Source organism: Ovis canadensis, chromosome 1, assembly GCF_042477335.2.
Source record: "Ovis canadensis isolate MfBH-ARS-UI-01 breed Bighorn chromosome 1, ARS-UI_OviCan_v2, whole genome shotgun sequence".
Lineage (NCBI taxonomy): Eukaryota > Metazoa > Chordata > Mammalia > Artiodactyla > Bovidae > Ovis > Ovis canadensis.
Genome location: NC_091245.1, coordinates 253,984,044 through 254,011,430, shown reverse-complemented (window position 1 = coordinate 254,011,430; position 27,387 = coordinate 253,984,044). Strand labels below are relative to the sequence as shown.

The window sequence follows — 27,387 nt, the reverse complement described above, 5'->3', positions numbered from 1 at the left end:
AGATCTTGGTGAAGATCTCACAAGGATAGGAATGGGGACTGGAATCAGCTTGAAACTAGCTAGAGGCAAGGGGAAGAAGTATATGCTATAACTGCTTCCTCTGCTTTGCACAGAGCATTGTAGGCTGAGACCAGTCAGCACTTGCACATCAACAAACAGTTGCTAGGGTCGTGATCTACTGCTCTTCTTTTCCATCCTCTAGCTTCATTAATTCCCCTAGTTCTTCCTCCATTTCTTTCTTTTTTCCACACTAGACTTCCTTATCTACTATGACACGTTACAGGTTGTAGAAGGAAGAAGATTTTGATAACTACTCTCGCCAAGGTTTGCTCCACTGACAAAGTGTCATGAACATATTCTAGGTTCCACCTGTGGGCTTGTGCTTGTGCTGCAGAACATCACCCAAATGAGGGACAGGGCTTCCTCACATCCCAGCTACCTATGCTGCCACTCTTGGGCTCCACAGAAGAACCTTACTCAGACTTAGAAGTAAGGATTAGGTCATTTGGTGAAAACTGAACAGAAAGAATGAAAACTAACAACTTAATAAACTATGTTGTGTATGGTCAAGAATTTGAGCCTTGGTGTCATCCCAGACCAATTACCTAGTTTTGAGGTATAGTAGCATAATTCATGGAGAAGGAAATGGCAACACAGTCCAGTACTCTTGCCTGGAAAATCCCATGGATGAAGGGGTGGGCTGCAGTCCATGGGGTGGCTAAGAGTCGGACACGACTGAGCGACTTAACTTTCACTTTTCACTTTCATGCCTTGGAGAAGGAAATGGCAACCCACTCCAGTGTTCTTGCCTGGAGAATCCTAGGGACAGGAGAGCCTGGTGGGCTGCTGTCTATGGGCTCACACAGAGTCAGACGTGACTGAAGCGACTTAGCAGCAGCAGCATAATTCATACAGGCTTCCCTGATGGCTCAGTGCTAAAGAGACCACCTGCTAATGCAGAAGATATGAGTTTGATCCCTGAGTTGGGAAGATCCCCTGGAGAAGGAAATGGCAATCCATTCCAGTATTCTTATCTGGGAAAACCCATGGACAGAGGAGCCTATCAGGCTACTGTCCGTGGGGTTGCAAAGAGTCGGACACGACTTAGCAACCAAACAAAAACAACAAAACACAATTCATAAGTATTTCTGAAGTTGAATTAGTCCTTTTTTGAACTTTTTTATAACTTTCTTTCCTGTTCTCTTCCCCCACTTCCCATGCCATACACAACTATAAGAGTACTTTTTTTGGTCTTCTCTTCAGTTCTCTGGTTTGCAATTTGGGAGGAAGAAATGTCTCACTTGAAAAGCAATTAGTTATTTATTGTTATTAAGTTCCCTTTGCCTTATCAACATTGTATTTTTTACAGCATTCTTTTAAATATGATTGGAATTTATCTAGTTCAGTTTTAGTTGCTACTTCTTTCCTGTTCTTTCTTTTCCATTATTTCAAAATTAATTTTAACTTTTTATAATTAATTCTAGTTTACTGTACTCTTCAGATATACAAGTCTTATTTTTATTCCCTCAAACCCTTCCTTTAGTACTCTAAGCAGGTTTAAATAGTTATTTCTTCAGAAGAGTTTAGAATCTTTGAGATTAAAATTCATATTTGCAAAATTAAAATAAATGCTTTGTTTATTTTTATAGGTTCGAATGCAAGCACTGAAATGCTTCTCAGTTTTAGCTTTTGAAAACCCCCAGGTATCGATGACCCTGGTAAATGGTAGGCTGGAACTTTCGGTGGCACCTACATGATTTAATTTATGAACTTTGTAGATTTAAAAAATTCCTTACTCCTTGTTACTTGTTTTATTTCTAGTTTTGGTTGATGGAGAGTTGTTACCACAGATTTTTGTGAAGATGTTACAGAGGGATAAGCCCATTGAGATGCAGCTGACATCGGCAAAATGGTAAAAGTGAAGATGGTGTGGGAGAAAGACACAGCTTTACCTGTCTACTGTGGGGAGAGAGAGAGCACTTCACCTGTCTGCTGTGGACGGCCTAGTCAGCTCACTCTCAGTCCCCATCTTGTCTGGGGATTTTGAAGTTTGACAGTCATGGGATTGTCATCTTCTTAAATGGTTATGAGTTTTATACTCAGTTTGCAGGCAGAACAAGAACTCTCATAACATCTAAGACTGCCTACAGAAAATTACTTCAGTACATTCCCTTCTCCTTGTATTTCAGTTAAAATAATACAGAATTAGATCAGATTTAACCAACACAGATTATGCTAATATTGTCAGAAGAATATAAAGAAACAGAGTTAGTTGAAGTTTATAACCAAGGGATGATTTCAGAGAATGGGACTTCTTCCTCTTTAGAAAAACAAAACAAAGATTCCTCATAGAGACCATTTATAAAATAGTTATTTAAAGTTCTTATTAGCACAGTTCCTGGCTCTTGTAAGCATTCAATACATGTTAATTCTGTAATTATCAATTCATTGCCAGATAGAGTTAATATCTGTTGTGTAGGGTTCTGTGCTAAGTGAATGGTTTAGTTACAATATTTAAGAAGCCATAACTCTAATATTTTGGCCCAGATGAGGAATTTTCAGTGAATCATCCTTGCATCATGAATTTTCTGTTTTCTATTTATTTATGTGGTTTGTATTTTTTGTTCATCTGCTTTTCGTCTTCAAAGCAGCATTTGCCTTTTTGTTAGTAAGGTAATGGTCTCATGGAACTGGCTTCAAAAAACAATGCAGTAACAAATCTTAAGATAATGATAACAGTAATAAAGCATTTAACTACTACAATATAAGTATGGAATTTTACTGATTTGTTTAAAGCTTTCCCTCAAAGCCATAACATGGGGTATTTTATTTTATTTTTTGCCCTCCTGAAAAGGAATCTATTTCAAAATGGAAATTCATTAATTTAAGTGCTTAAATGTTCAGTACTTGCTTAGAGAGGAGAAAGTAATTTTGTTCTTATTCAAAGTCAGATATAATTGTGAAGGTAAATTGTTTTTCAAAAGAACCAAATCATTAACTAATTCTCAAAGCCACTACTGTTAACATCTGACTAGTTAGTTAGTATCTTAGGGATAGCTGTAAGTATTACAAGTTAAATACTTCTTCTGTGATAATTCTACTGTTATTAGATTTGAAATATCCCAATTTAACTTCATTTAAACTTAGATACTTTGTTGAATTTATATTTTACTTAAAAATTTTTTCCTTTTTGTTACGGAAAATTTCAAACATAAAAAGTATAGAGAAAAGTATAAAGGCCTCAAGTGTGCCCAACACCTTGCTTTAATGTTTATCCACTCATTTGGCCATTTAATTTTGAAACAATTTTGTAGGTATTTAAAAAATATCTGGCTTACTGTCTGCATATATCAGGTAGTTTTGTTTAATTAACAGAATCTCAGGTAAGAAAGTGTCAAAACCTTCTCCCTCATGATAAGTAAGAGTAGGTGTCTTTTTTCTCCTCTATAATATCTTAAAAGCAAGTAGAGTTGTTGTTTTTATTTTAAAATACTAGCAAAAACTTACTTTCTGCCATCTTATTCCAGTTTAACTTACATGTGTAGAGCTGGAGCGATTCGGACAGATGACAACTGTATTGTATTAAAGGTGAGCTAATTAATTCTTTCTAAAAACATGTGAAAATTACCCAGCTATTTAAGCGTTGACTATAAATATTAATATTCCTTTTTCCTTTTACATATTTATCACTATGGCATTTGAACGCAGCAAGAAATAATATTAAAACATCATGCTCTTCTGTGGGATGACTTGTAGTTTTTAAAAATTGGTTTTAGATGTGTTTTGAAAGTTAAATCTTTGCATGTCAAACTTTTTCACTTTTATGGTATTTAGAAGGATGTAAATACTATAAAAATATGTAAGATTCAAGTTAAATAGAAAATGTATTTTAATACTTGATTTTCATTGTTTTCAGCACAGTTTTGTAGGCAAGCAGTTTGCTAACTCTTCAGACGAAGACTTAATTTCACCCTCATGCCAGATAATAAAAAGGCGTAATGAGAAAGAATAAGAAAAAAACACTTGAAAGCAATCATCATTATTGTGGTGTGTCAGATGCAACTAGAACTCTGAAAAGCCCAGATGAAAGACTAGCCCTAAAAGTCCTAAGACCTGGATTCTGGTTTTAGCACTTCCACCAGTGACTCGGTTGGTAGCCTTGGGCACATCCCTTACTCTGTTGGTGCCTCAGATTCCTAATTATGAAAATGAGAGCAATAATTCCTGCTCATCTATCCCACAGGGTTATTGAGAATAATAATAATATATTAAATGCATTAAACTTCTTAACTCTAAAGAACAGAATAGCTGTAAATAGTGTGTCATTTTGTCAGTGTGAAATCTCTCATTATCTGTGTTCAAAATGAACCCAAGGATAAAAGACCATTAAGAAGATTAATGTTTCCTTTAGTTTTGGTGAAGCAGACAGTTGATGTAATGAGATCTGAGGACCCCTAAGTAGGTAGCGCTGCATAGAGCACTAAGGGCTTCCACATCCTTACTTAACTGCTCTATCCCTACTTTTCTTTCTCATGGATAAACTTGTTTAATAGTATCTTCTTTGGATAGTAGTTGTGAGCATTAAATTCAATAATCCATGAATTTATGGTATTGATAAATGTTGGTAACTATTCAAAGGAAAATAAGAATAAGGCTTTCTTCTTGGAAGCCTAGGGTTGCATCTTAAAGATGGAACCAGCCTGATAAGAGATCAGTAGTGAACAATGAAGTACTGAACTCTGTGGTAAAGCTGTGATAGGAACTTAGAATAAAACATAGTTGACTGTGGTTGTAGAGGAAAGCTTCATATAATTCTAAAGTTTCAGTTCCTATATCCATATCAACCTTTAAAGTTAATTCTTCAGCCTTAGAAATATAAACATGGGATATTTTTAATGAGAACCTAATGTATGGACAGGGAGGCCTGGTGTGCTGTGATTCATGGGGTCGCAAAGAGGCGGACACGACTGAGCGACTGAACTGAACTGAGTGTAGGGCTTCCCACGTAGCTCAGTCAGTAAAGCATCTGCCTGCAGTGTGGGAGACCTGGGTTCAATTCCTGCATCAGGAAGTTCCCCTGGAGAAGGAAATGGCAACCTACTCCAGTATTCTTGCCTGGAGAATCCCATGGACAGAGGAGCCTGGCAGGCTACAGTTGATGGGATTGCCAAAGTTGGACATGACATAGCGCTGTCTTTATCTTTAAGGTAGGTTAATTACCAAGCCAAGATTTTCAAAGGACCTCAGAAGTAAAACTGATATCACAGTCATTCCAGGGAGTTCTTTGGAGAACCAAGGAATTGTGATTGGTGCAGTTCACTTGGATTAGAGGAGAACTGGTAGAATCTGAGCAATGGGAAGATCATTGAATTTTTAAAGCTGTATTTTGTTTTTGTAATCTCTAAACAAAAAATTGAAAGTCATCCCAGCCATAACACACTCATTAAGGAAAAAATTCTGGAGTAGGAAATGGCAACCCATTCCAATATTCTTGCCCAGAAAATTCCATGAAGAGAGGAGCCTGGCAGACTGCAGTCCATGGGGTCACAAAGAGTCTGACACGACTGAGCAGCTGAGCACAAGGAAAAGATAGTGTGCTTTTTCTAAGGCAAAATTTTTCCCAGTTAAACTGCTGAATTAATTTAGGTAAATAAATACATTGACAGGGCAAAAGCATCAGCAGTGATATATTAGGGATTCTTGAATGTCTTTTGTAAGGTCATATGATAAAGCTTCACTCTCATCAATCACAAAAGCCTAAAGTGCTTTGAATATATGTGAGTTTAGTGTGCCAGTATAAATGATTAGTGCGCACTGAATTTTGTTTTTACATTCCAAAAAAAATCCTTTTATTCTCTGAAAGTCTTTATTGAAATATTTGATTACCAACATGACTCCCAGTAAAAACCATTGGGTCGATTTAGTTACTATATGATCTCCATCGTGCTTTTCCCTTTACCAAAAAAGCAAATAATTAATTTCACTCCTTCCAGACATTGCCTTGTTTGGTTCGAATGTGCAGTAAGGAGAGGTTACTAGAGGAGAGAGTTGAAGGAGCTGAGACACTCGCCTATCTGATTGAACCAGATGTTGAGCTGCAGAGAATTGCTAGCATTACTGATCACCTCATTGCCATGCTTGCTGATTACTTCAAGTATCCCAGCTCTGTGAGTGCCATCACTGATATTAAAAGGGTATGTTCTCTTTTCCTTTTCAACAGCTCAAGAGAGGGATTTTAAAAAAGATTTTCTTACTGTTCACTACTTTGAACCACTTGATAAATTACAGTTCAAAGCCCTTTTAAGTAAAGAAATCTTTTACTTTCGGTAAGAAACATGATGTTGCTTTATGAGTTTTTGAATTCAGTCTGTTAAGTTTTTTAGTAAGGAGGTAATCAAGAAATTTCATCCCTGATTCCCACCTAACCCCAAAATAGCAGGGTCTCTAAGCTAGGGTTATTGACATTATATCAACATCCTCTAATCCTTTTCAAGGTTCCAGAATCATCTCTGTTGCTATATTCTCATTCTTTAGAGCAAAGATAATCTTCTGTTCCAGGAGGCTGAGTGGCTTTATTTTACTCTCTGCCACTGTTTTTTCCTATCTTTTCTTCTAATTTTTGCCATCTCCTCTTTCTTTTCTGCAGTTTCATACTGTGTTTTGGGCCTGGTAGTTGACAGTAAAGCACCACCTAACCTCTAGTTTGAAAGCATCAAGGACCAAATTGTGCTAACTTTTTCTCAAACTATCAGTTCCTTAGAATGGTAGATATTCTTTTTGGCTTTGTTTTTCTCAACCTGTTTGTCATATGCACTTCTCTAAGCGTGAGAGATAAACATTCTGTTAGAGAAAGTTTATTTAAGGAGGTCACAGTAGAGAGAGCATTGCCTCTTAAATGGTAACCAGTACTGTTTCACATATGTGACTGTGTTTTTAATGCTACTGGCCCCTATGGTAAATTTTAAAAACTATTCTTTTGACCTCTCCCCTGCCCTTGGGTTCCAAAAAACTTCATCTGGTAGGCAACTGTTCTTTTGGCATTTAACACTAAAAATAAAACAAACTATTAAGGGTATACCTTTCTCTGTCTCAGAAAGGGCCTAGAATAACTTTCATTGATATTTGTATTAATGTACTCTGCCCTTTGTATATTAAAGTTTTGTGCCTACCCTTCCTTCAGTATAGCTCAGTTGATAAAGAATTCACCTGCAATGCAGGAGACCCCAGTTTGTTTCCTGGGTCAGAAAGATCCTCTGGAAAAGGGATAGGCTACCCACTCCAGTATTCTTGGGCTTCCCTCATGGCTTAGCCGGTAAAGAATCCACCTGCAATATGGCAGACCTGGGTTCGATCCCTGGGTTGGGATGATCCCCTGGAGAAGGAAAAGGCTACCCACTCCAGTATTCTGGCTTGGAGAATTCTATGGACTGTATAATCCATGGGGTCACAAAGAATTGGACACGACTGAGTTACTTTCACTTTCATTTCCTTCAATAGTATTGTTTTTCTAGTAGATGTGATAGGTTGTATTGAACCATCTTGCCTTGTCTGTTTTCCCTCTGACTACTTGCTCAAACTAACACAGTACTTCCCAGTACAAAGATATATGAGCAAGTCCTAACTATAGCCTCATGAACCCCTTTAGTTGACCATCCCAGCAAGGCAAATAGAACACTTTGATGAATATGAGAGTGAAGAAACAGTTATAAGAACTTCTAGCCTATATATATGCAAAACGTTTAACTGGTATATAGATTACCCTTCTCCTAGGGTTTTTTCATCACAGTAAAACTGGGATAATAATGACTTTTAAAAATCTCCTAAACTTGAATGTTAGTTTGTTTTGTCATCTTTATTTTTGATACAGTGGTTTCTGACATAGAAGTGTGGATACTAGACCGAAAAGGGACTTTTTGCATGTTAATAATGTGTGATTTTCACGATACTTTGCTTAAGTCCAAGTTAGTATTCTACTGAGTTATGACTGGAAAGTAGTTAAGACATAAGAACACATATTTTAGAACTTATACATCAAAATGAATATTGTGTATTGGGAGATTCCTCCCATAAACCATCTGTGCCTGCTTTGATCAAGATATTTTTGGAGCTACACTTAAGAATTGCCTTTAGAACCACCCCATCTGAGTTTCAGTTTTTTTTTACTCTGGAGTTTTTGTTGTTGTTACTCTAAATGACATTACCCAGCTGGGTTTCTCCAACTTCACACACCAGTGACAGTTAAAACTCTCTTAGTTGATGAAAATATGTTATTGTCAAGGTTTTCTTGCTAGTATGCCATTTCTTTAGGAATTTTCAAAAGAGGGTTTCAGAATATTATGAACAACACCTACATCTTTGCATAAGGGTGAAGTTTTCCAAGGCAACTTATTTGGAAAAAGTTGCTGTCATTTGGATGAGTAAGTTATATCTCTTAGTTGTGAAATTATTTATTGATATGCCTTATAAATTTACTGGTTTGTATTTAGTCACTGAAAGTGTCCTAAGAACATACTTCTTTTTTATCTTTTTGGTAGTTTGGTGATAAATCAGGTATTTGGAAGAACTGATAACTGAGAAAGCCAGTTATGCATGTGAAAGACAGCATTAATTATTTCATACCAGTAATTTTAATAAATTTATCCCAAAAAAGTCTCCTGAAAACAACTCTCAGATAGCTGTAATAGACAGATAGTAATGATCACTGTTTTCTGTTGTTTATTAAGTATTTTTACAAAGATTTTCCTGCTTCTAAAAAGCTTTTTAAATGCTGAAATTTGGCTAGCACTATTAATGTTTGGGAAAACCTTCTCAAAGATTCAGCAGCACTCAAGTTATCAGCTGTATCCTAGGGCTGGAAAGGCCTGAGTATGCCATGTTTGTGAAAGTGTTTCAAAGAGCTGGTGGGGAATTCCCTGGTGGTCCAGTGGTTAGAACTGCACGCTTCCATTGCTAGGGGCACAGATTCAATCTCTGGCTGGGGAACTAAGATTCCACATGCCATGGCCAAAAAAAACCAACTGGTGCAAGCAAGCATCGGTGCCACTAAAGAAACACTGAATTTTTAGGGCTCAAAGATCACAAAGGTTTTTCATATACCAGTGTTATCACATTTTAGACAGAAGCAAACTGCAAGAATTCCGGGTCTTCCTGACAGACCCAGCAAGGTCTTAGTCATATGTGAGCCAAACCCCAAAATAACCAGCACTAATATGTTAGTAGCTGTTAAGCATTCTTTTTTTCTTCAACTCTATTTGTTTTATTGAAAATTTAATTTGTGGACTGGGTTGGAACACATCTTTTTTTCCTCCTGTAGCTTGATCATGACTTAAAGCATGCTCATGAACTTCGCCAGGCTGCATTCAAGCTCTATGCCTCTCTCGGAGCAAACGATGAAGACATCCGGAAGAAGGTGAGTCTGGGAGAGGGGCGTCCCCCAGTCCTGACAGCCAGCAGGCAGGGAGTGACGTCAACCTGAAAGTCGTGGTGAAGAGCACTAACAGTGACTGTTTGAATATAATAAAACAGAGTGACTAAAGGCATAATTGAAGAATGAATGGGACCCGGATTTGGGGGGTTGTTTTTTTTTTTTTTAGAACATAGAGTGGCATGGCCGTGCTGGAATGACAAATAACCGGCGTGCTTTTTTGTGTCATTAATATGAATTATTATGTTGCACATTTTTGCATGTGTTCTGATAAAAATCAATTCTAGCACTGTGAAGCTTCAGATACCTTGAAAGACCTAACACTAGAATTGTAAATGTTATTTATGGAAATCCTTTCCAATGCCATTGAGAAATTCATATCTCTATTGTATATTGTTCTTTGATATGTGGCTTAGTTATGTTTTGATTTTTTTTGCTACTGTGCAAGTTTGATGTGAATAAAATCTTTATGGAATAATGATTTTATGTTTAGTGAGTGGTCATCTGAATTTTCCAGCTCCCAAAAAATGTATCACTGGTATAGCACCTTATGTTATTGCAGTCTAGTCCAACACTGAGCTCATGTTCTTCATGAGAATAGTTCTAAGCCAGGAGTCAAGTATTATAAGCTCTGATCTGGCTCTCTCCCGCAGACCAAAAGGCTGGAGCTTACTACACACAAAAATGTATAATCTCATAAATTATACACAAGACTTTAGGAACATCAATAAATTAATTCATATGTTCTGTCCTGATGAACCATAGCAGAAAGCAAAATGTGGCAGTTTACTAAATCTTCCCATCCTGTATTGGTATTTTAAGGAGCCCTGAGAGAGAAATCACAAGTGTTGGGACTTTAACATGATTTAGAGAGATACTTTGGGCTTGTAGAGAGAGAAGTATGGAATTAACTGTAGGTTTATTAAAATAAATTGGACCACAGTTGGAGAAAATTGAAATTAATAGCAGTAAGATTAGATATGTAAGTAACTTTGATTTAAAATCTGTGCAGAAAACACAACTAAGCTGAATATTTTCCATGTACCTCAATTTAGTTCAGTTAACAAGATGTTTTTGACTTGATATGTTTTAGTAAATATCTATAAAAATCCTTTTCAACACCTCTAAGCTTTAATTTGTAAACTGTTACTTCAAGGCAGACATACTAGTGATATGATATTCCCTCTGTCTAAGCATGATTTATGGATATTGATGTTCATATGTTTCATTCAGTTTAGGAACATGGTATATTGCCTAGGGGAGAGGATTTTATGGCAATTCATATAGATAAAACATTTTAAAAATTGAAGTGGACTGTGTAACTTAAATACATAATGATTTGTTTGGGGATGGTTTAGTAGAGCCCAATGGAAAGAAAAGTATTTTACCCATTCTTTTAGCTCAAGAAGGCCATGCCATGGACTGAAAGGGAGGTAGATAGATGGACCGTAATGAGGGGGAAATAGGATGTCCATTTGTACTTCTTTGTACTTTTTTGTTAATAAACTATTGTTTTGGAATTAATGACTTTAATTTGTGATATCGTGTTCTAGAAATACAACATAACAGTCTGGTGATTAGTAGTCTAAACTTGTATTTATAATGTGTATAATTTCCTGGTAAGGCTAAATCCTGATAATTTCTGTAGAAAGATGACAAATAAAGAATAAGTTATAATTATTATAGTTTTTTTTGTGTGTGCTGAAGAAAAGATACTGTGGTATGCTGATGTAATGGGGATTCTATAGAGTTTTTAGGAAGATATTTAATTTCTGTGGAATCAAGTGAATAATTTACAGTTCATAGCAACTACTGAAGAGAGAAATTGTAAACTGAAAAATATAAAATAATTTTGTGATAAAATCTGCATGAAAACAGTTCCTAGTGGAGAATTCTTATTTTCAGTGTAAAAAGTGATAAATGATAACTCTTCCTTTGAATGCATTTATTTCTATTCTATTTTTTGTTGAAATAATTATTTGGATAGATTTTTATTTAGTTTCTCTATGAAATATTTATTTACCTTTTGCACTTATGCCTTAATGAACTTTGATTGTATCTCATTTTTTGGTGTAGATTCTTGAAGTACAATGTTTATTATTGTTTTATTTTTTAATGCAATTTTCGTACATGCCAAGATGGAATTTTAGTTTACTGAGTTAATGAGTGAGTAATAATCTCTGAAAGAGATTTCAAGGACTGTAGACCTATTTCCACCCCCTCCTTTTCCCTCACCCCAAACAAAAGCAACAAAAAGGCTTTATGTTTGCTCCAGGATACAAATAAGAGATGTTCAATTGGTCTGCCCTTTAAATTGAAGATAGGAATGTGATTCAATAAATATAGGAAGAAACATATATCCCATTGCCTTTTTATGACCAGTTAAGAAAATGAGGCAGAATGAAGAAGAGAGAACTAGAGACAGTGAGAGGTATACACAGAAGTAAAGGAGAAAGATACAGGCCTCCTTTCTTCATGGAATTATGGCTGCCTCTATCTTACTGCTTCTAAAGGCTTCTTAAGGCCTGCTGTGATTTCATTTCTTGATACCTTCTCTCTGGGCCACACAAAATTAAGCTGAAGACTGATTATGACCTATAGGTCAGAGATGTACCAGTCCTGCTCTGAAGCAGTGTTGGTGTGTTCCCATTAAAAGTAACTAACTGTGTAACAGTCCCAGAACCTCATAAGCACTCAATGAATATTGTTAAATGAATATATATAAAGAGAGAAATATAGAAATGAAAATGCAGAAATCATATGCAGAGTGACATTTCCTTTAATACTTCTGGATCTTTCGGTATCCTGTGCAGAACAAAGTTGTTATCCTTATTCCTAGCTTGGCATCCTTTATCACTCTGTGGCATACCTACAAATTTCCTGATTTCCTGTGGTGTCCTGTCAGTGAAAGAGGGTGGAAAGAGTCCTGCTGTGAAAGTGAAAAACATTACCATTAGCTGTGACGTGAAGAGGGAGAAGAAACCCAAGAAAAGATGAAGGACCACTCAGCTTGACAACAGAGGTGGCCTGGCCTTATTAAACTTAGATAATTCACAATTTTGAAAGCAAGGGCAGAGTAGGAGTTGAGAGCTCGGTAAAAGAAGGGTCCAGAGCACAATAGCAGTGCCTGCACTGACAACTGTGCCAGGTAAAAATTAGGTAAGATGCCAGAGAGTCTTTGCCATGGGGAAAGTCTAGTTTCTAATGATAACCTTTACCACATAGTAACACTGACTAAGAAGTATAAGTTCAGTTAATGGGATGGTAACAAAGAAGTTAGAAAACTAACAAATTATTTCGAGTACTGGTATCCCAATCAAAACCCCAGTCATGCAGAAGCAGCAGTGGCAAACAGTCCTGTAATTGTGAAGTCCATTGTTTTATAACAAAGAACTGCTCTTTTGAAGACCGTCTCTTGGCTGGTATCTGTTGATCATCAATTAGGTTGGAAATTTAAAAGGATTGTCTCTCTTACTTTCTTCAAGGAGGTTATAGAATTTATCAGAAATAGCTAGGAAGTGTAAATTGAGGAAAATTAGGAATATATTAAATATGAATAAATTAAAATGTAAGGAAATTAATAAACTTAACTAGATGTTATTTTTATTTTTGATAAAAATAAAACATGTTACAAATGTTAATGTAATGCTTATTGTAGCCTTTGCTCCTTTGAGATATCAGACTAATGGAGCCTTTCAGAAAGCTTTCCTCTTGGATTTTGAGTACTTTTATTTTAGCTGGAGATCCCCTTTAAGGAACTAGACTGTAAGCCCCACGAGGGCAGGGATTTTTTAAAATATTTTGTTCCTCACTGTATTCCCAGCATCTACAATACTGTTGAGTGCATAGTTGACACTTAACTAGTATTTGAAGAATTAATGGATGAATGGGAAGAAAAAAAACAAGCAGATAATCGAACCATATTGCAAAATTGGATTGTTAAGCACTGTTAATTGTATTATAAATGGACCTCTCTGCATTAAGAACTTTCATAACTTTACTAGCAATTCTACAGATATGTGAAGAGAGATTTAAAATAGAGAAAACCTACATCTGATCATATAGACAGGGGTTTCACTATACTTAGCATAGAGGGGATATAGGAATTCTCTATTTTCAAGAGACAGACAATTCCAAGGGCATGTCTTCTACTTACTTTGATACGGATCAAAGAGAACATGTTTTATGATATGGTACTTGTTTAGTTTTGAAATAATTTTTTACCATTTCTCAGTTTTTTCCTTTCTAAGTGTGTGATTGTTAAAGATGTATAGCACTCACAAATGTGAATCTGCACAATTTTTCCCCTAGGGATAGAAGTATGATTTGGTTTATAGAAATTAGCCCAACTCTTAGAAATCAACCTATTCTGTAAAGTGATATACAACTGGATGAAATAATTCCCAATTAATGAATGTCAGATTTTTATGAAAATCATAATTAATGAGGGTCAGTAATTTAATTCTACATAGATTGATTGAACTTCCTACATTGTATAAATAATGTTAGATGGGTGGAGAGAGGGGGGAAAACAGTAGGTGTGATAGAGAAGTCAAGACAGAGAAAAGTAAGGAAATCCCAGTAAGAATTTGCAAGGGGCTCAAAGAATTACTTGGAACCAATTAAAGTGGACTTGGTGATATCAGTGGACCTATCCTTGAATCAGCTTGGAAATAAATAATTTAATATTTTGATGTTTTCTAAATGCCCGTTCTATCTTCAGGAATCAAAAACATGAAATCTTAAGTTTCTGTTCTTTGTTAAGGGGAAAAAGACTAGTCACAGTGGTTTTTACATAACACATGTGAAGAAGGTAGCCAAGAATGAGATATATTTTCTTTTTAAACTGAACAATCTTTTTTCTTGGACAGTGTTTTTGAGAAGTATAGGCAGAGAAAAATGAGGAAAGGAAAGCAAAAAGAAGATTGAGACTTTGTCTTACACCCTCTTTTTCCTATCAGAGGAAGTTTTATCTTCAGGGACATTTTAGTTTGAGATACAATGTATTTGAAATATCTAGCATGGTGTGTGTAGGTGCTCAATCAATGGAAGCATTTGTTAGAATACCTTCCATGAATATTTTTATTGGAAGATTAAAGAAAAATATATTTTTAAGTGTATTAGGAAAAAAAATTGAATGATATTGGGGCATAAATAAAAAGGTTTATAGTGAAGACTCCTTTTGTGCTATAAATTTCCAAGACTACTAGTTATTTGTTTTAGTAAAAAGAATATTTATAATTCAGAAACATAGGTCTTTCCTTAGTTTATCTTTTATTAATAAGTTGTCTTCCTACTCTTATATTTTAAACTATATTTAAAATACTCATCTTCAAAACTTTTTTGTTGCTATATCATGCCCTCTGAAGCACAAAAACACTTTTGTTTTTCTTGGAATGAAATAGAATTTACAATCTAAATCAATAATTGGTTAAAAGCATAGGTAGTAGATGTCTTGAGCAAAGTAAGGAGGCCAAATTCTATCTAACTTTATCTAAGTATTAATTATTACTGTCTATGATTGCCATAGATGTCATTTCTCCAAAGAATCATCATTCTTCTGAAACCAAATCCCAAATGCACATGTTCAAATTTTGAACAAATGTAAATCTTCTGTGTTTTTGAAGTTATATGATTTTAAAATACATTTGTAAATTTAGGCCAGCTTTTCTTACTATCTTTTTAATATCTCAAAAATTTAATAAGTGCTTCACTTTGATCTTTTTAAATCATTTGTTGTAGCTTTATTTTATTTTATTATTGGTCTTCTGTGTAACAGTATAATTGTACCATGAATTTATATTTTTAAATATTTTGTGAAGTTCATTAATTCTAAATGGTTATCTAAAAGGTATACTGTCAAAATTATGTATTTGTCTCTGCCATGAAATCAGGCAGATGCAGAGAATTCTTTCTAAGCCTTAGTCTACATGTTGAAACAAATGCCTTGAACATTTTGAAGGTTTTCGACGGTACCACAGAAATAGCACCCTTCAGGACTTGGTTCTGCTACTGAATAACAACAAATCATTCATAATTCAGAATTACTTGATTTAATCTGTGGTTAAATTGTTAGTTATCATCTGAAAGCTAATCTGCTAAAGAATTTTAAATGAACTCTGCAGCATTGATTCATGATGGTAAGTATTTTTAAAGAGTTCACCATGACAGGACCAGGTTTTGCCACTTGCCCACAGTATTAAGACCCTTGGCCTTCAACATACTGAAAGAAGCAAACCTGGGAGCGATAATGCTATATACAGAATAGAGGTATTTATACAATAATGAACTTATAGTTTAGAGTTTCATTAAATGGAGACATAAAATTGAGAGTTATACTGTTTTTGTGGTATTGTAGTGGCATAAATCATTGAATTAAAGTTCTTGTTCTTTTTTTCAATAAGAAGTACAAACTGGTTGTTTCATTAGTTGTTTATAATATAATTAAGACAGATGTCTAATAAACCAAGAAATTGGCTAAAATATGGTATATATTAAAGACCATATTATATTATGGTCTGTGTAGAGCTAAAATTAGTGATTTGGTTGGATTTTCAAGAATGTTCTATCTAGAAATGAATGAGTTGTTTGGGATGATGAAATATTTGTAGAGAAGTAGACCTTGAGAAGATTGAGTTTGTGATGAAGAACCAGAATCAGCACTACACACTTCCCTGTACTGATGCTAGCACAGGAGTTGGCAAACTGTATCCTGTGGGTACTTGTCACCTGTGTAATAATTCTGTAGCCTGTGAGCTAAAAATGGTTTTTGCATTTTTAAATGGTTGGAAGAAGAAAACCAAAAGAAGAGTAATATTTCCTGACATGAAAAGTAAATTAAATTCTAATTTGTGTCCATAAAGTTTTTCTTCCTCTGTATCTTTTTTCAGCTTTATTGAGGTATAATTGATGAAATATCTATCGAATTTTATTGGAATATAGCCATGTTGACTTGTTTATGCATTGCCTGTGGCTATTTTGCACAATCACATGGCCCAGAAAGCCTAAAAGTTTACTGTTTGGCCCTTTGCAGAAAAACTTTTCCCGCCCTGTGCTAAAACTGCATAGCTAAATAGAAACACCCATAAACCAGTCTGATGAAAAACTGTATTTCTCATTCGTCTCTTCATACTGGACTGTAGAAAGAAATGGGGCCCTACCAAAACCAGAGGGGAGGCAGGGGGGACTTGGAGATCAGTTGTCTGACTTCCTGAAAGAGAGGCAGTGTCAAGTGTTGACAGTATGACATTGCCACTGGCTGCTGTCCTACGTGCTGTTTCCCTTGTTTGAGTGATTTTGGCATGTGGCAGATAGCAGGCAAATTGGATGGTAATTACAGCTTTTTGTTATGGTAGGAAACCTTAGATGCTGTGTATTGATTAGCAGAGTTGTCAGAATAAGATTTTTCACCTTGTCAAAGAGAAAAATTAAGATCCCATCCAGTTCCATTATTAAGTAAATATCTGTTTAGCCTTTACTACATATGAAGCATTGTGTTAGGTGTTGTTGTTCAGTCACCTAGTCGTGTCTGACTCTGTGACACCATAGACTGTAGCACGGTGGTATGGGGCATGTAAAAATCATGTAATTCAGATATTTACATCAAGAGATAATCTGTTGGGAAACCAAACTTAGCAGAATTAACGTTTATTGAGCACTTACTGTGTGCTGGGCACTGTGCTGATAAAGATGCATTAGCACATTATCTCCCTTAAACCTTACACAGCCTTGTAAGGTCAGTTGTTACAGATCAGGAAACAAGTGGTTTGACCAAGACCATCCAGCCAATAAGTGGTAGCCCCTAAATTGTGTTCCAGTCTCTCTCACTCCAAAGCCATTGCTGTAAACCACTTCATTACTTTACTCATCTAAAGTTAAATGCCCACTAGAGCCAAATCATGAAATGGCAAGAAATTTCACTGGGAGATATGTGATAGTCTGAAAAAAAAAGTGCTATGAATTCAGAAAACTTAATCATCTGTATTAAGTGGTTGCAAAGTATAAGATTCAGGAAATGTGTTTTTTCTCTCACATAGCTTTTGGTACAGAGTGAATAATGAGATGCATTAATCACATCCATTTATTCATGTGGCATTTATGATATACTTCGTCCTGTATTCCCAAGAATAAAGCACTAGACTCATATGTAGCTTGTGGTAGCCTACAACTTAAAGCAGTTAAGGAATGAGACACTAAATTGCTGTGTAGTAATTCTAGCGCCTCATGTGTGTGTAAAAAGTCTCATCTACATTGAAAGCCACTTTTGCTGTGATCCACCTAGATATGATTAAAATAAGACTGTAGTTGAAGTCCATTTATATATTATAAAGAAGTTTACTTAAAAACATTCTCATCTTTTCCTTCTAAGATATTAAGAAATAAAATATCTCCATATCTGTTTTCCTTCTGCATCCATTGAAGCTGTTAGTTTCTAAGGCCACTATCTTGATATGACTACACTGTAAATTAATATTCTGGAAAGGAAGCATCCAGAGTTAATGATGTCATCTCAGAATTTTATTTTGTAGACAGCTTCCTTATGGAATAGATTTGAACTTGAGGCAGCATTTTGAAATCTTTTAGTAGTAATCTCTTATCAAGCTATAATGTTCATAACTAGAATGTAAGCTCCATAAACACAGTACTTGATAGATAACTATGCTTTTATTTATTGAGTAAATTGTGTATGTCTGGACATCAGAAGTCAGGTAGCCAACCTGTAGGATATTTAAGACTGTTGCGTGCACGGCTTTGTGCTGAGGAGCAGGGGCTGAGCGAGCCATTGTGTTGCATAGTTCTTGGGGCAGCACATCATTCAAACCCCTGAAAACCAGTAGGAGATGGAGGGGAAGTTTCTAGTTCTGTTGTTTGAATAGTCACTTATAATGGTTTTGTCTATGTGCTAAAACAAAAGTGTAACTCAGCAGCTGTTTAGGTTTTGTTGTGCCATAAAGCTAGTGGTTGGACTTTTAAAATTGAACTCTTAAAAAATAAATAAATAAAATTGAACTCTTATGTGTAGAGAAATACGTTTTTGACTGAGGAAGTGTTGATCAGTTTTTAGATGTTACAAGTATTCCTCACATGCTGTATTTATATTTTTGGTTTCAAGAGAAGGACAGTTTGGGCCAAGAGAGTTCTCCTATTTTTTTCTCTACAGTGTAGAAAAGTTTAGAACTTTTGAGTGTTTCTTTTAAACACTTACCATAAATGAAGTTTCACAGCTGTTAAGAATCCACCTGCAATGCAGGAGACCCTGGTTCAATTGCTGGGTCAGGAAGATTCCCCAGAGAAGGGATAGGTTATCCATTCCAGTATTCTTGGGCTTCACTGGTGGCTCAGACGGTAAAGAATCTGCCTGCAGTATTGGAGACCTGGGTTCAGTCCCTGGGTTGGGAAGATCCCTTGGAAAAGGGAACAGCTACCCACTCCAGTATTCTTGCCCAGAGAATTCCATGGACACTGGAGCCTTGTGGTCTACAATCTGTGGGGTCACAAAGAGTCGGACATGACTGAGCTACTTTCATTTTAAGAAGATAAAAAGGTCCAGAAGTAGAAATTACAAAATGCCACTTAAAGAGGCTTAAGAGCAAGAATGAAATACAGAAGGCCCACCCTAAGAAACCCTTCCTCTTTGGTCCTCCACTCCTAAAGCAGTGATACTGCTCCCAGGCTTGGACCTGCAGGAGAGCTTAGATGTTAATTTAGTTCAGTGCCTTCAAGAGAAAGGACCAAAAGGAGGCCCTGCAGATCAACTCTTATGATGTTTGGTTTTCAGTTTCTCTGGCTGAGAGGACGTATACTATTTCCCCCAACCCCCTGTCTCCCAAGATTGTGGGGTTAGAGAAGTTTGGTATGAATGTGGAAATGAGCCATGGAAGACAGAGAGAAGGGAAGAAATGCGTTGTAAAATGTTTGCTGAGACTCTAGGATATAATGTTTTGATCAGTAATCTGTCTTTAGAGAAACTGTGAATATTTTAGAGGGAAAAAAAAAAGTCTCCGGTAAAAAATTACCCTTTCTTCTTTAAATATTTGCTAGAGGAAAATGTCGGAGAAGGCAATGGCAACCCACTCCAGTACTCTTGCCTGGAAAATCCCATGGATGGAGGAGCCTGGTAGGCTGTGGTCCATGGGGTCGTTAAGAGTCTGACACGACTGAGTGACTTCACTTTCACTTTTCACTTTCACGCATTAGAGAAGGAAATGGCAACCCACTCCAATGTTCTTGCCTGGAGCATCCCAGGGACGGTGGAGCCTGGTGGGCTGTCGTCTGTGGGGTCACACAGAGTCGGACACAACTGGAGCAACTTAGCAGCAGCAGCAGCAGTAGAGGAAAATGTCAGGAAATCTTGTATGGGACAGTGGCAAAAATATGACAGAATAGGCTGTCGTTGGGGAAAACCTGCAGGTCTCATCCAGAGCACGTAGGGCTTGCAGCCTAAGAACAGTAGAATATTGGTCTGTTTAGTTGGTATCTGCTGAAGCTGGGTCCTGATTCTAGAATGGAGAGCAGATTATAAGGGAATTGAATTTCACAGTCAGTGGAGCTCACTCTTCTGGTTTCTTCACAGTGTTCTCTCAACTTTTCTTCATTGACTTGCAACCTCTCTGACCTTTGGCATTTATACTCCCAACCCAGGCTGAATGATTTGTCATTTTTCTTTCATGTAGGTGTTGTGAATTGGACCTTTTCTGTTATCTTTGTCTATCTTATTAACAATGCCCTCTCTTGCCTTGTATAGTATATACTAATCTTCATTGGCCTAGGATGTCAATAGGTAATCTGTAGTTCCTACAACCCTAAAGACTTTTAAGTTCTCTTCATTCCTAATTTTCAAACTCAGGTCTCAACCTCATAACTGAGGCTAAGCAAATATCTCATCCTTAAGCACAGTGAGCAGAAAGGACCTCAAACTAGAAGCCGGAAAAATCGGGTGGAGTTGACTTGTTAGCTCTGCCCCAAATTTGCCTAGAGAACCTGAATCAGTGACTTAATCTTTCTGAACTTCGAAGACCTCATTGTCAATAAAGAAATTTATTTCTAAGACCTCTGTAGATTTTAAAACCTTTACAGAGTTAATTTCCAAAACCTGTGTAGATTTGAACATTATTCAAGTAAAAATTAACAGCCATAAGTTCATTTAGTTCTTTGAAAAGTTGTATCTGCTGCCATTAATGCCATGGGAATGCAGTAAGAGGGTCGGGTTTCCAGCTGAACCTGTTTAAGAGCTAGCATTGCAGCTGCCCTTGCTTGATTCATGGAGGGCCATGTACTGTTGGGGGATTTTGTTTGTTTTGCTTTGTTTTAAAAAAGGAGTAATGGCATGAAGATGTACTCAGGAGTTATAAATATTAAGTGCTCGAGCATTTCCATGATATGCATGGCAGCATATCCTTTAGTTAAGTATTCTGTGGCAGAATCAGTATGCTCACATCCTAAAACCTAGGACAAGTTTGATTTTCTACTTGTAGGAATAGATCCCTCTCCAGTCCGCTGCAAATGCTACTCAGTCTACCAGATCAGCTGGCTGTGCTTACCTCACTCCAGTGTTTACTTTGTTATCTCTTAACCCCTTTTCATCCTCCCAGCCTTTACCTCATTTCCAAAGCCAGTCAACTGCACTGTCATCTGATCTTGTGTTCACAGGGCTCATCTTTTAAAAAGATAACTTAGATGAGGGGCTGGACCTTATGTAAATGGCCCCCAGTAGGAAGGCCCAAGTGTGCGCCCTGAGACCGACACTTGTGAGACTGAAGTGTTGACATAACAGGTTCAGGGCTCTTGTAGATCCTTTTCCCTTGCCAGACCTACTTTTTCTCCCTGACCTCCTTGTGCCAAAGTCTGCTTGACTGCTTAGTCCTTGCTGCTTTAACTAGACTTTCTGGATTTGATACTTTATCATCTTAGATGGCAGTGTCTTCTGACTTAAAAGTTTGATTCCAAGTCTTCGCTCTTTCTGGACAGTTCTGTTTTGTTATCCTCTGTTGGAACTCTTTCTAGGAACCTTTCACAGAAGCCCATTTGGAATTAACTTGTGTTTATCTGGCCATTGTGCATATTAGCATAAATAACTGAGCCCACCTGCTTTGAATTGTCTAAGACGTTTGGTGACGCTGCTAAGAATCTGCCTGGTTTCCATTTCCACATCTTCATCTGATTTCATCAAGTTCAGAGTCCACTCTGAAGTTTGTAGTACTTGGCAAATGCTTCATCCTGGGTCTTGCTGGAAAAGTAGCTGTGTCTTGTTTTGTTTTTAGTTCTCTGACCCTTCAGTTCTTCAGTTTTCTGAGAAAGAGGTGGTTTATGACTTGGCCACAACTAAGTTATAGATCCACTAGAGCTCATGGAGGGCTGGGGAATTCCCTTTTAAGCCAAGGCCATGTGGGGTTGCAAAGAGTCTGACACGACTGAGCGACTTTCACTTTCACCTTTAACTTGGTAATATTCCCTTGTATGCCATGCACCTCTGCCTTAGGATAACCTGGGTTCTACATTTTCCCCCTGACCCTCTAGGCTGACCCCTTCTCTCCCCCAGGCCATAAGGATCTCCTGTCCCAAAACAGGGGTCTCACATGCTATTTCAGTACATCTTCAGCTGCCCCTACGAGAGCTCCAGTGTCAGAGACAAAAAGCTTACCAAAAGCACATAGTGATGAAGACACCAGCAGAGGATACATAGCACCTAGCCCACTGACCTCAAATGTGGTCAGTTTAGGGTACGGCATTTTTTATATGCTTTAATTCTGTAGTTAAATGTACAAACCAGTCCCCTTGAAGAGCAGGGAAAGAGAGATGACTCCACTCTGAGGATTCAGTCCATTACTAATATTCCTCCTGGCCAGACGCAATGTCTGTGTATCTCTCTCTTAGAACAGATTCAACAGGCTATGCCACAGGGCATATTTGCTGAGCTATGGTGAGGAATCTCCAAGAACCACGAGGCGGAACAACTTCAGACCCCACTTAGCATTGCTCTTATACCTGGAAAGACCTAAAGATCCTTTGCAGGGACTAGGACTGGCTGTCCATCATTATCAACTCTACAGCACAGTACTAGGGTCGTTGAAAGACACCTTGGAGAATGTGTTTTATTGTATTTGGCTTTCCAGCCCCACATCTGAGAAGCTATCCAGTGCTCTGTTAGAACTTCACGTGGGCCAGAGAGCTACTATGGCAGTGGCCACTGCCAGCTCCTTCCCAGGTGACCTGAAAATTGTTCCTCTGGATTTGATTCCACACTTTTTCCTATCTCCAAGAAGCAACAGTTAGACCCAGGCATGGAACAACAGACTGGTTCCAAATTGGGAAAGGAGTACGTCAAGGCTGTTTATTGTCACCCTGCTTATTTAACTTATATGCAGAGTACATCATGAGAAATGCCAGGCTGGGTAAAGCCCAAGCTGGAATCAAGATTGCTGGGAGAAATATCAATAACCTCAAATACACAGATGACACCATCCTTACGGCAGAAAGTGAAGAAGAACTAAAGAGCCTCTTGATGAAAGTGAAAGAGGAGAGTGAAAAAGCCGGCTTATAACTCAGCATTCAGAAAGCTAAGATCATGGCATCCGGTCCCATCACTTCATGGCAAATAGATGGGGAAACAATGGAAACAGTGATAGACTTTATTTTCTTGGACTCCAAAATCACTGCAGATGGTGACTGCAGCCATGAAATTAAAAGACACTTACTCTTTGGAAGGAAAGTTATGACCAACCTAGATAGCATATTAAAAAGCAGAGACATTACTTTGGCAGCAAAGATCCGTCTAGTGAAAGCTATGGTTTTTCCAGTAGTCATGTATGGATGTGAGAGTTGGACTATAAAGAAAGCTGAGTGCTAAAGAATTGTTGCTTTTAAACTGTGATGTTGAAGACTCTTGAGAGTCCCTTGGACAGCAAGGAGATCCAACCAGTCAATCCTAAAGGAAATGAGTCCTGAATATTCATTGGAAGGACTGATACTGAAGTTGAAACTGCAATACTTTGGCCACCTGATGCAAAGAACTGACTCACTGGAAAAGACCCTGATGCTGGGAAAGATTGAAGGTGGGAGGAGAAGAAGATGACAGAGGTTGAGATGGTTGTATGGCATCACTGACTCAATGGACATGTGTTTAAGCAAGCTCCGGGAGTTGGTGATGGACAGGGAAGCCTGTTGTGCCACGGTCCATGGGGTTGCAGAGTCGGACACGACTGAGCAGCTGAACTGAACTAAATCACATTTTAATCCTCATTTTGGTTAGTGCTCCTTTTATTCCTGCATAGATGTCTCAGTATGCTCAAGGCTACAGTTGCAGTTAGATCCTGTTGCTCATTCATGTAGCCTCTCAGGGCACTCTGGGGTTTGAAACCTAGATTCATTCACATTCTGACTTTGCATCATTTTTACCGACTTGCTCCCTGACTGATACCTTAATGGAAAAGGTAGATCAGACACTTAAGCAGTGTGCTTTCTGGACCTAGCAGGGTTCCGCTATGATGAATTTAGTTACAAATCTGGGCCTCCTACTGCAGACATGTTAATAGACTATGACCAATAGTCTGAAGAGAATATACTTCCAGATAGTTCTGCTACTTGATATCCTAAATGAGGAGCGAGGTTTTCCATCTGCCTTATAGCTCCCCTCTATCCCCGAAGTGTTAGCCACCACAGCCCCCAGGAAACGTGAAAGAAAATTCAAAGCCCCACTCCATGTTTCAGTGACTGACCACTAGCACAGTTCTCCAGTGTTCCCTGGTCTGAGCCAGAACATCTTCTTCTCGAATTAATGTCTACTCCCAGTTGATAAGAGAACTCTTGTTCTTGAGAATGGGCGTTTTTCCTACTTACCTTTTGCTCTTGTTTCACCCTGTTTGCCTTAGCCCCATGACTTGTGTCATTCCTAAAGTGCTCTTACTGACGTAGATTCAAGTGCCATAGCACTCTTTAAAGAGTGGATTGCACTTGCTTATTCAACACTGTAAGTTTATTGGGAACAAGGGTTCTCTCTCCTCCATCACTGTATCTTCAAGTTTTAAAACCATGCCTAGCACTCAGGGAGTACACAGATATTTGCTGAATAGATAAATGCGGGCATGTAAATAGGAGCTGTGTCCTGTTTGCCCTTCCTTGCCTGCTCCCTGATTTTGTCCCCCTGTCCTGCACTATCTCCATTCTCTTCTAACCAACCTGGCTCCCCATGTCATTTCTGAACATCACGGCAGTTTTGCCCAGACAGACTTACACAATTTTTATTTCCCTGACTGCAAAGAATTGGAGTTAAAATAATTATTGCTGTATCCCCTCGTTTTCCTGAAGGCCCAGAGAGGTCAAGCGAGTTGCTCAGACGCAGGAATGGATCTGTATGTCTACATGATTGCTACACCTGTCCTGTGCCTTGGCAGATTTCCATCTTTGCTGGGATGCAGCCAGTAAATATTGTCCAGGAGCCTCTTACACATCTGTATTTACTGTGCCCAGGTTTCTTAAGCAGCAGAGCCAGTCTAATAGTATTTCTCAGGTCTGGGAGCGTAATCAGGTGTCCCTGCCCCTGCGCCTTCCCCAGCCCTCAACACTTTATTTTCTGGTAATGTGATTACACTCAATACAGGGAACTGTTTCTCCCAAGTTATCCCTTCTTATTCTTAAGTAGGAATTATTTCCCAAGTCATGGAGAAGGAGCTTTCAGACTTCTGCATCGAGCTATTCAGTGCCCAGATTTTTGCCCCAACTTTTAATTTCCTTCCCGTGCCAAAGGCCCATGGTTTCGCCTTGCCTTTTTCAAGAACAGTGGCTAGTGCTTGATTGACGGAACCTGTCAGCTAAGCAGTCTTTGACAGTTGCTGTAGCACGGAAGATTAGATAACTTGGGAAAGGCTGTAATCCCAAAGAAATAGTAATAAGGTCCTAAAACAAGTTTATTGGAGTGAGATCTGTAAGAGAATGAATAAAAGGTATAGAGTGCAAAATCACTTGATTGGGTGTTCAGGAAGAGATGAAATCAGAATTAACAAATGTAGCGCCTGGGTGATGGGGAGAATAATAACACCTTTAACAGAGTGACAGACAGACATGGAGAAAGAGCACATTTAGGAGGGAAGATAAACTCAGTGTGGGACATAAGGGGTTAGACTTCATGGAAATTAAGTTTGGATTGAGCAGGCAGTTAGGAATATGAAGCTAGAATTCAGGAAAAAGAAGTATCCATATCGAGCTGATTTCGAAGTCACAGCCTTTTCATTTATGTAGAGTGAGGATGAACAGAGCTTTGGGATGCATGTCCATTTAAGGAAGGGAAAGGGTGAAAAGTCTAAAGTTTGGGCACTTATGTCTTTTAAATAGAAGTGGGAATGGAAAGGTGGGGGGGGAGACGGAGGGAGGGGACTCAGTGGGGTAGAACAGAGTAAAGATTCAAGAAGAGGAGTGGAGAAGCAAGAAGGGCTTTGAGCTGGAAGTACCCAGCCTCAACAGGAGTGAAGAAAAGTATGGAGACATGTTAATGAGAAGAGGGAAGTTGAGGCAACTTGTGTCCCAGAAAGAAAGCAGTGTCCTTGGAGAATGAGATGAGCTCAGAGGGACTGAGGGTGTAGGGAGATAAGAAGCACTAGAAGGAGGAGATAAACATCGTGAGAAAAATGGTGTCTCCTGCAGCAGAGTGCGAGGCTCATGGGCCCACAGTGAGCAGGGTGGCGTGCCCTGGGACCAGGCAGGCAGGGTTGGTGGTTTTTCTGTTCTAATATCAGCAGGGTTATTTATTTATTTTTTTTTTAATTGGAGGAAAATTGCTTTACAGTGTTGTTGGTTTCTGCCGATACAACAGCAAGAGTCAGCCATTAAGTATCCATAAGTCACCTCCCTCCTGAGCCTCTCTCTCCTCCCCGCTTTCCACCCCTCTCAGTCATCACAGAGTGCCAGGCTGGGGTCCCTGTGCTATGCAGCAGCTTCCCACTAGCAATCTGTTTTACACATAATAGAGTGTATATGTCAGTATTACTTTTTCCATTCGTCCCACCCATTCCTTTCCTTGCTATGTACGCAAGCCTGTTCTCTACATCTGCATCTCCATTGCTTCCCTGCAAATAGTTTTCATCAGTACCATTTTTCTAGATTCCATATTTATGTGTTAATATACAGTATTTGTTTTTGTCTTTCTGATTTACTTCACTCTGTGTAACAGGCTCTAGGCTCATCCACCTCACTACCACTGACTCAAATTTGTTCCTTTTTATGGCTGAGTAATATTCCATTGTGTATATGTAGCATATCTTCTTTATCCATTCATCTTTCTGTGAATATCTAGGTTGCTTCTGTGTCCTGGCTATTGTAAATAGTCAGCATTTTGGGATCTGAAGCAGAACTGAGTGGTGGGAGGACAGTGGAAAGGAGTCTACTGTGTGGAGTATCTGAGCATGACATCCAGGTCAAAGAGAAGATATATGAGGGTTAGGCTGATCAGTAGACAGTGAGAAGGGTGGCATTCAGGAGCTGGAGATGACAGTGAGGACAGAGGCGGATGTGCACAAAGGTAAGGCTGAGATGAGGTTTGGTCTAGGGTGAGAGAAATAGATCAACATGTATGTTTTCATCAGTCACTTTGGAACCTGCAAATCATTACTTTTTTTTTCTTTTTTAAAATGAGCATTCCTCCTGCCCTATGACTGCAGTGTGGTTGCCTGTCCTTAATAGTTGATGGTCTTTTTCCTAGGCACCATTCATTTCAATTCTGTTTTCTTCTCTTCCCGTTTGGCTTGACCATCCTGAGATTTCCCATCCTCTCCTGTTCTGAGGTCAGGCTTCTAACGCCTCTCATTTTAGTCTAGGTCAGTGACTCTCAACGTTGCTGCGCACTAGACTCTAACTAAGGAGCTTTCTAAAAACACATGGGTGCCTGGTCCCAGTGCAGAGAATGTGATTTAATTGGCCTGGGAATTTATTAACCTCCACAGGTGATCTTTGCACATGTTTCCCCAGCCGAGTGT

General features: G+C 38.1%; 1 protein-coding gene across 5 annotated transcripts in view; it reads left to right on the top strand.

The window, feature by feature from the left end:
• Nucleotides 1-27,387, top strand: part of ARMC8 (armadillo repeat containing 8) — a 103,461-nt gene that overhangs the window by 48,354 nt on the left and 27,720 nt on the right. For 3 of the 5 annotated variants that reach the window (XR_011251494.1, XM_069564699.1, XM_069564691.1), the window contains exons 8-12: nucleotides 1,650-1,725; nucleotides 1,822-1,912; nucleotides 3,528-3,588; nucleotides 5,994-6,194; nucleotides 9,314-9,409. Coding sequence is in view for 4 of the 5 variants with exons in the window: in XM_069564699.1 (XP_069420800.1) it covers nucleotides 1,650-1,725; nucleotides 1,822-1,912; nucleotides 3,528-3,588; nucleotides 5,994-6,194; nucleotides 9,314-9,409 (525 nt within the window). In the remaining variant the exon portion in view is untranslated. The remainder of the gene's footprint in view (nucleotides 1-1,649; nucleotides 1,726-1,821; nucleotides 1,913-3,527; nucleotides 3,589-5,993; nucleotides 6,195-9,313; nucleotides 9,410-27,387) is intronic. The other 2 variants (XM_069564721.1, XM_069564713.1) reach the window with 1 other exon arrangement.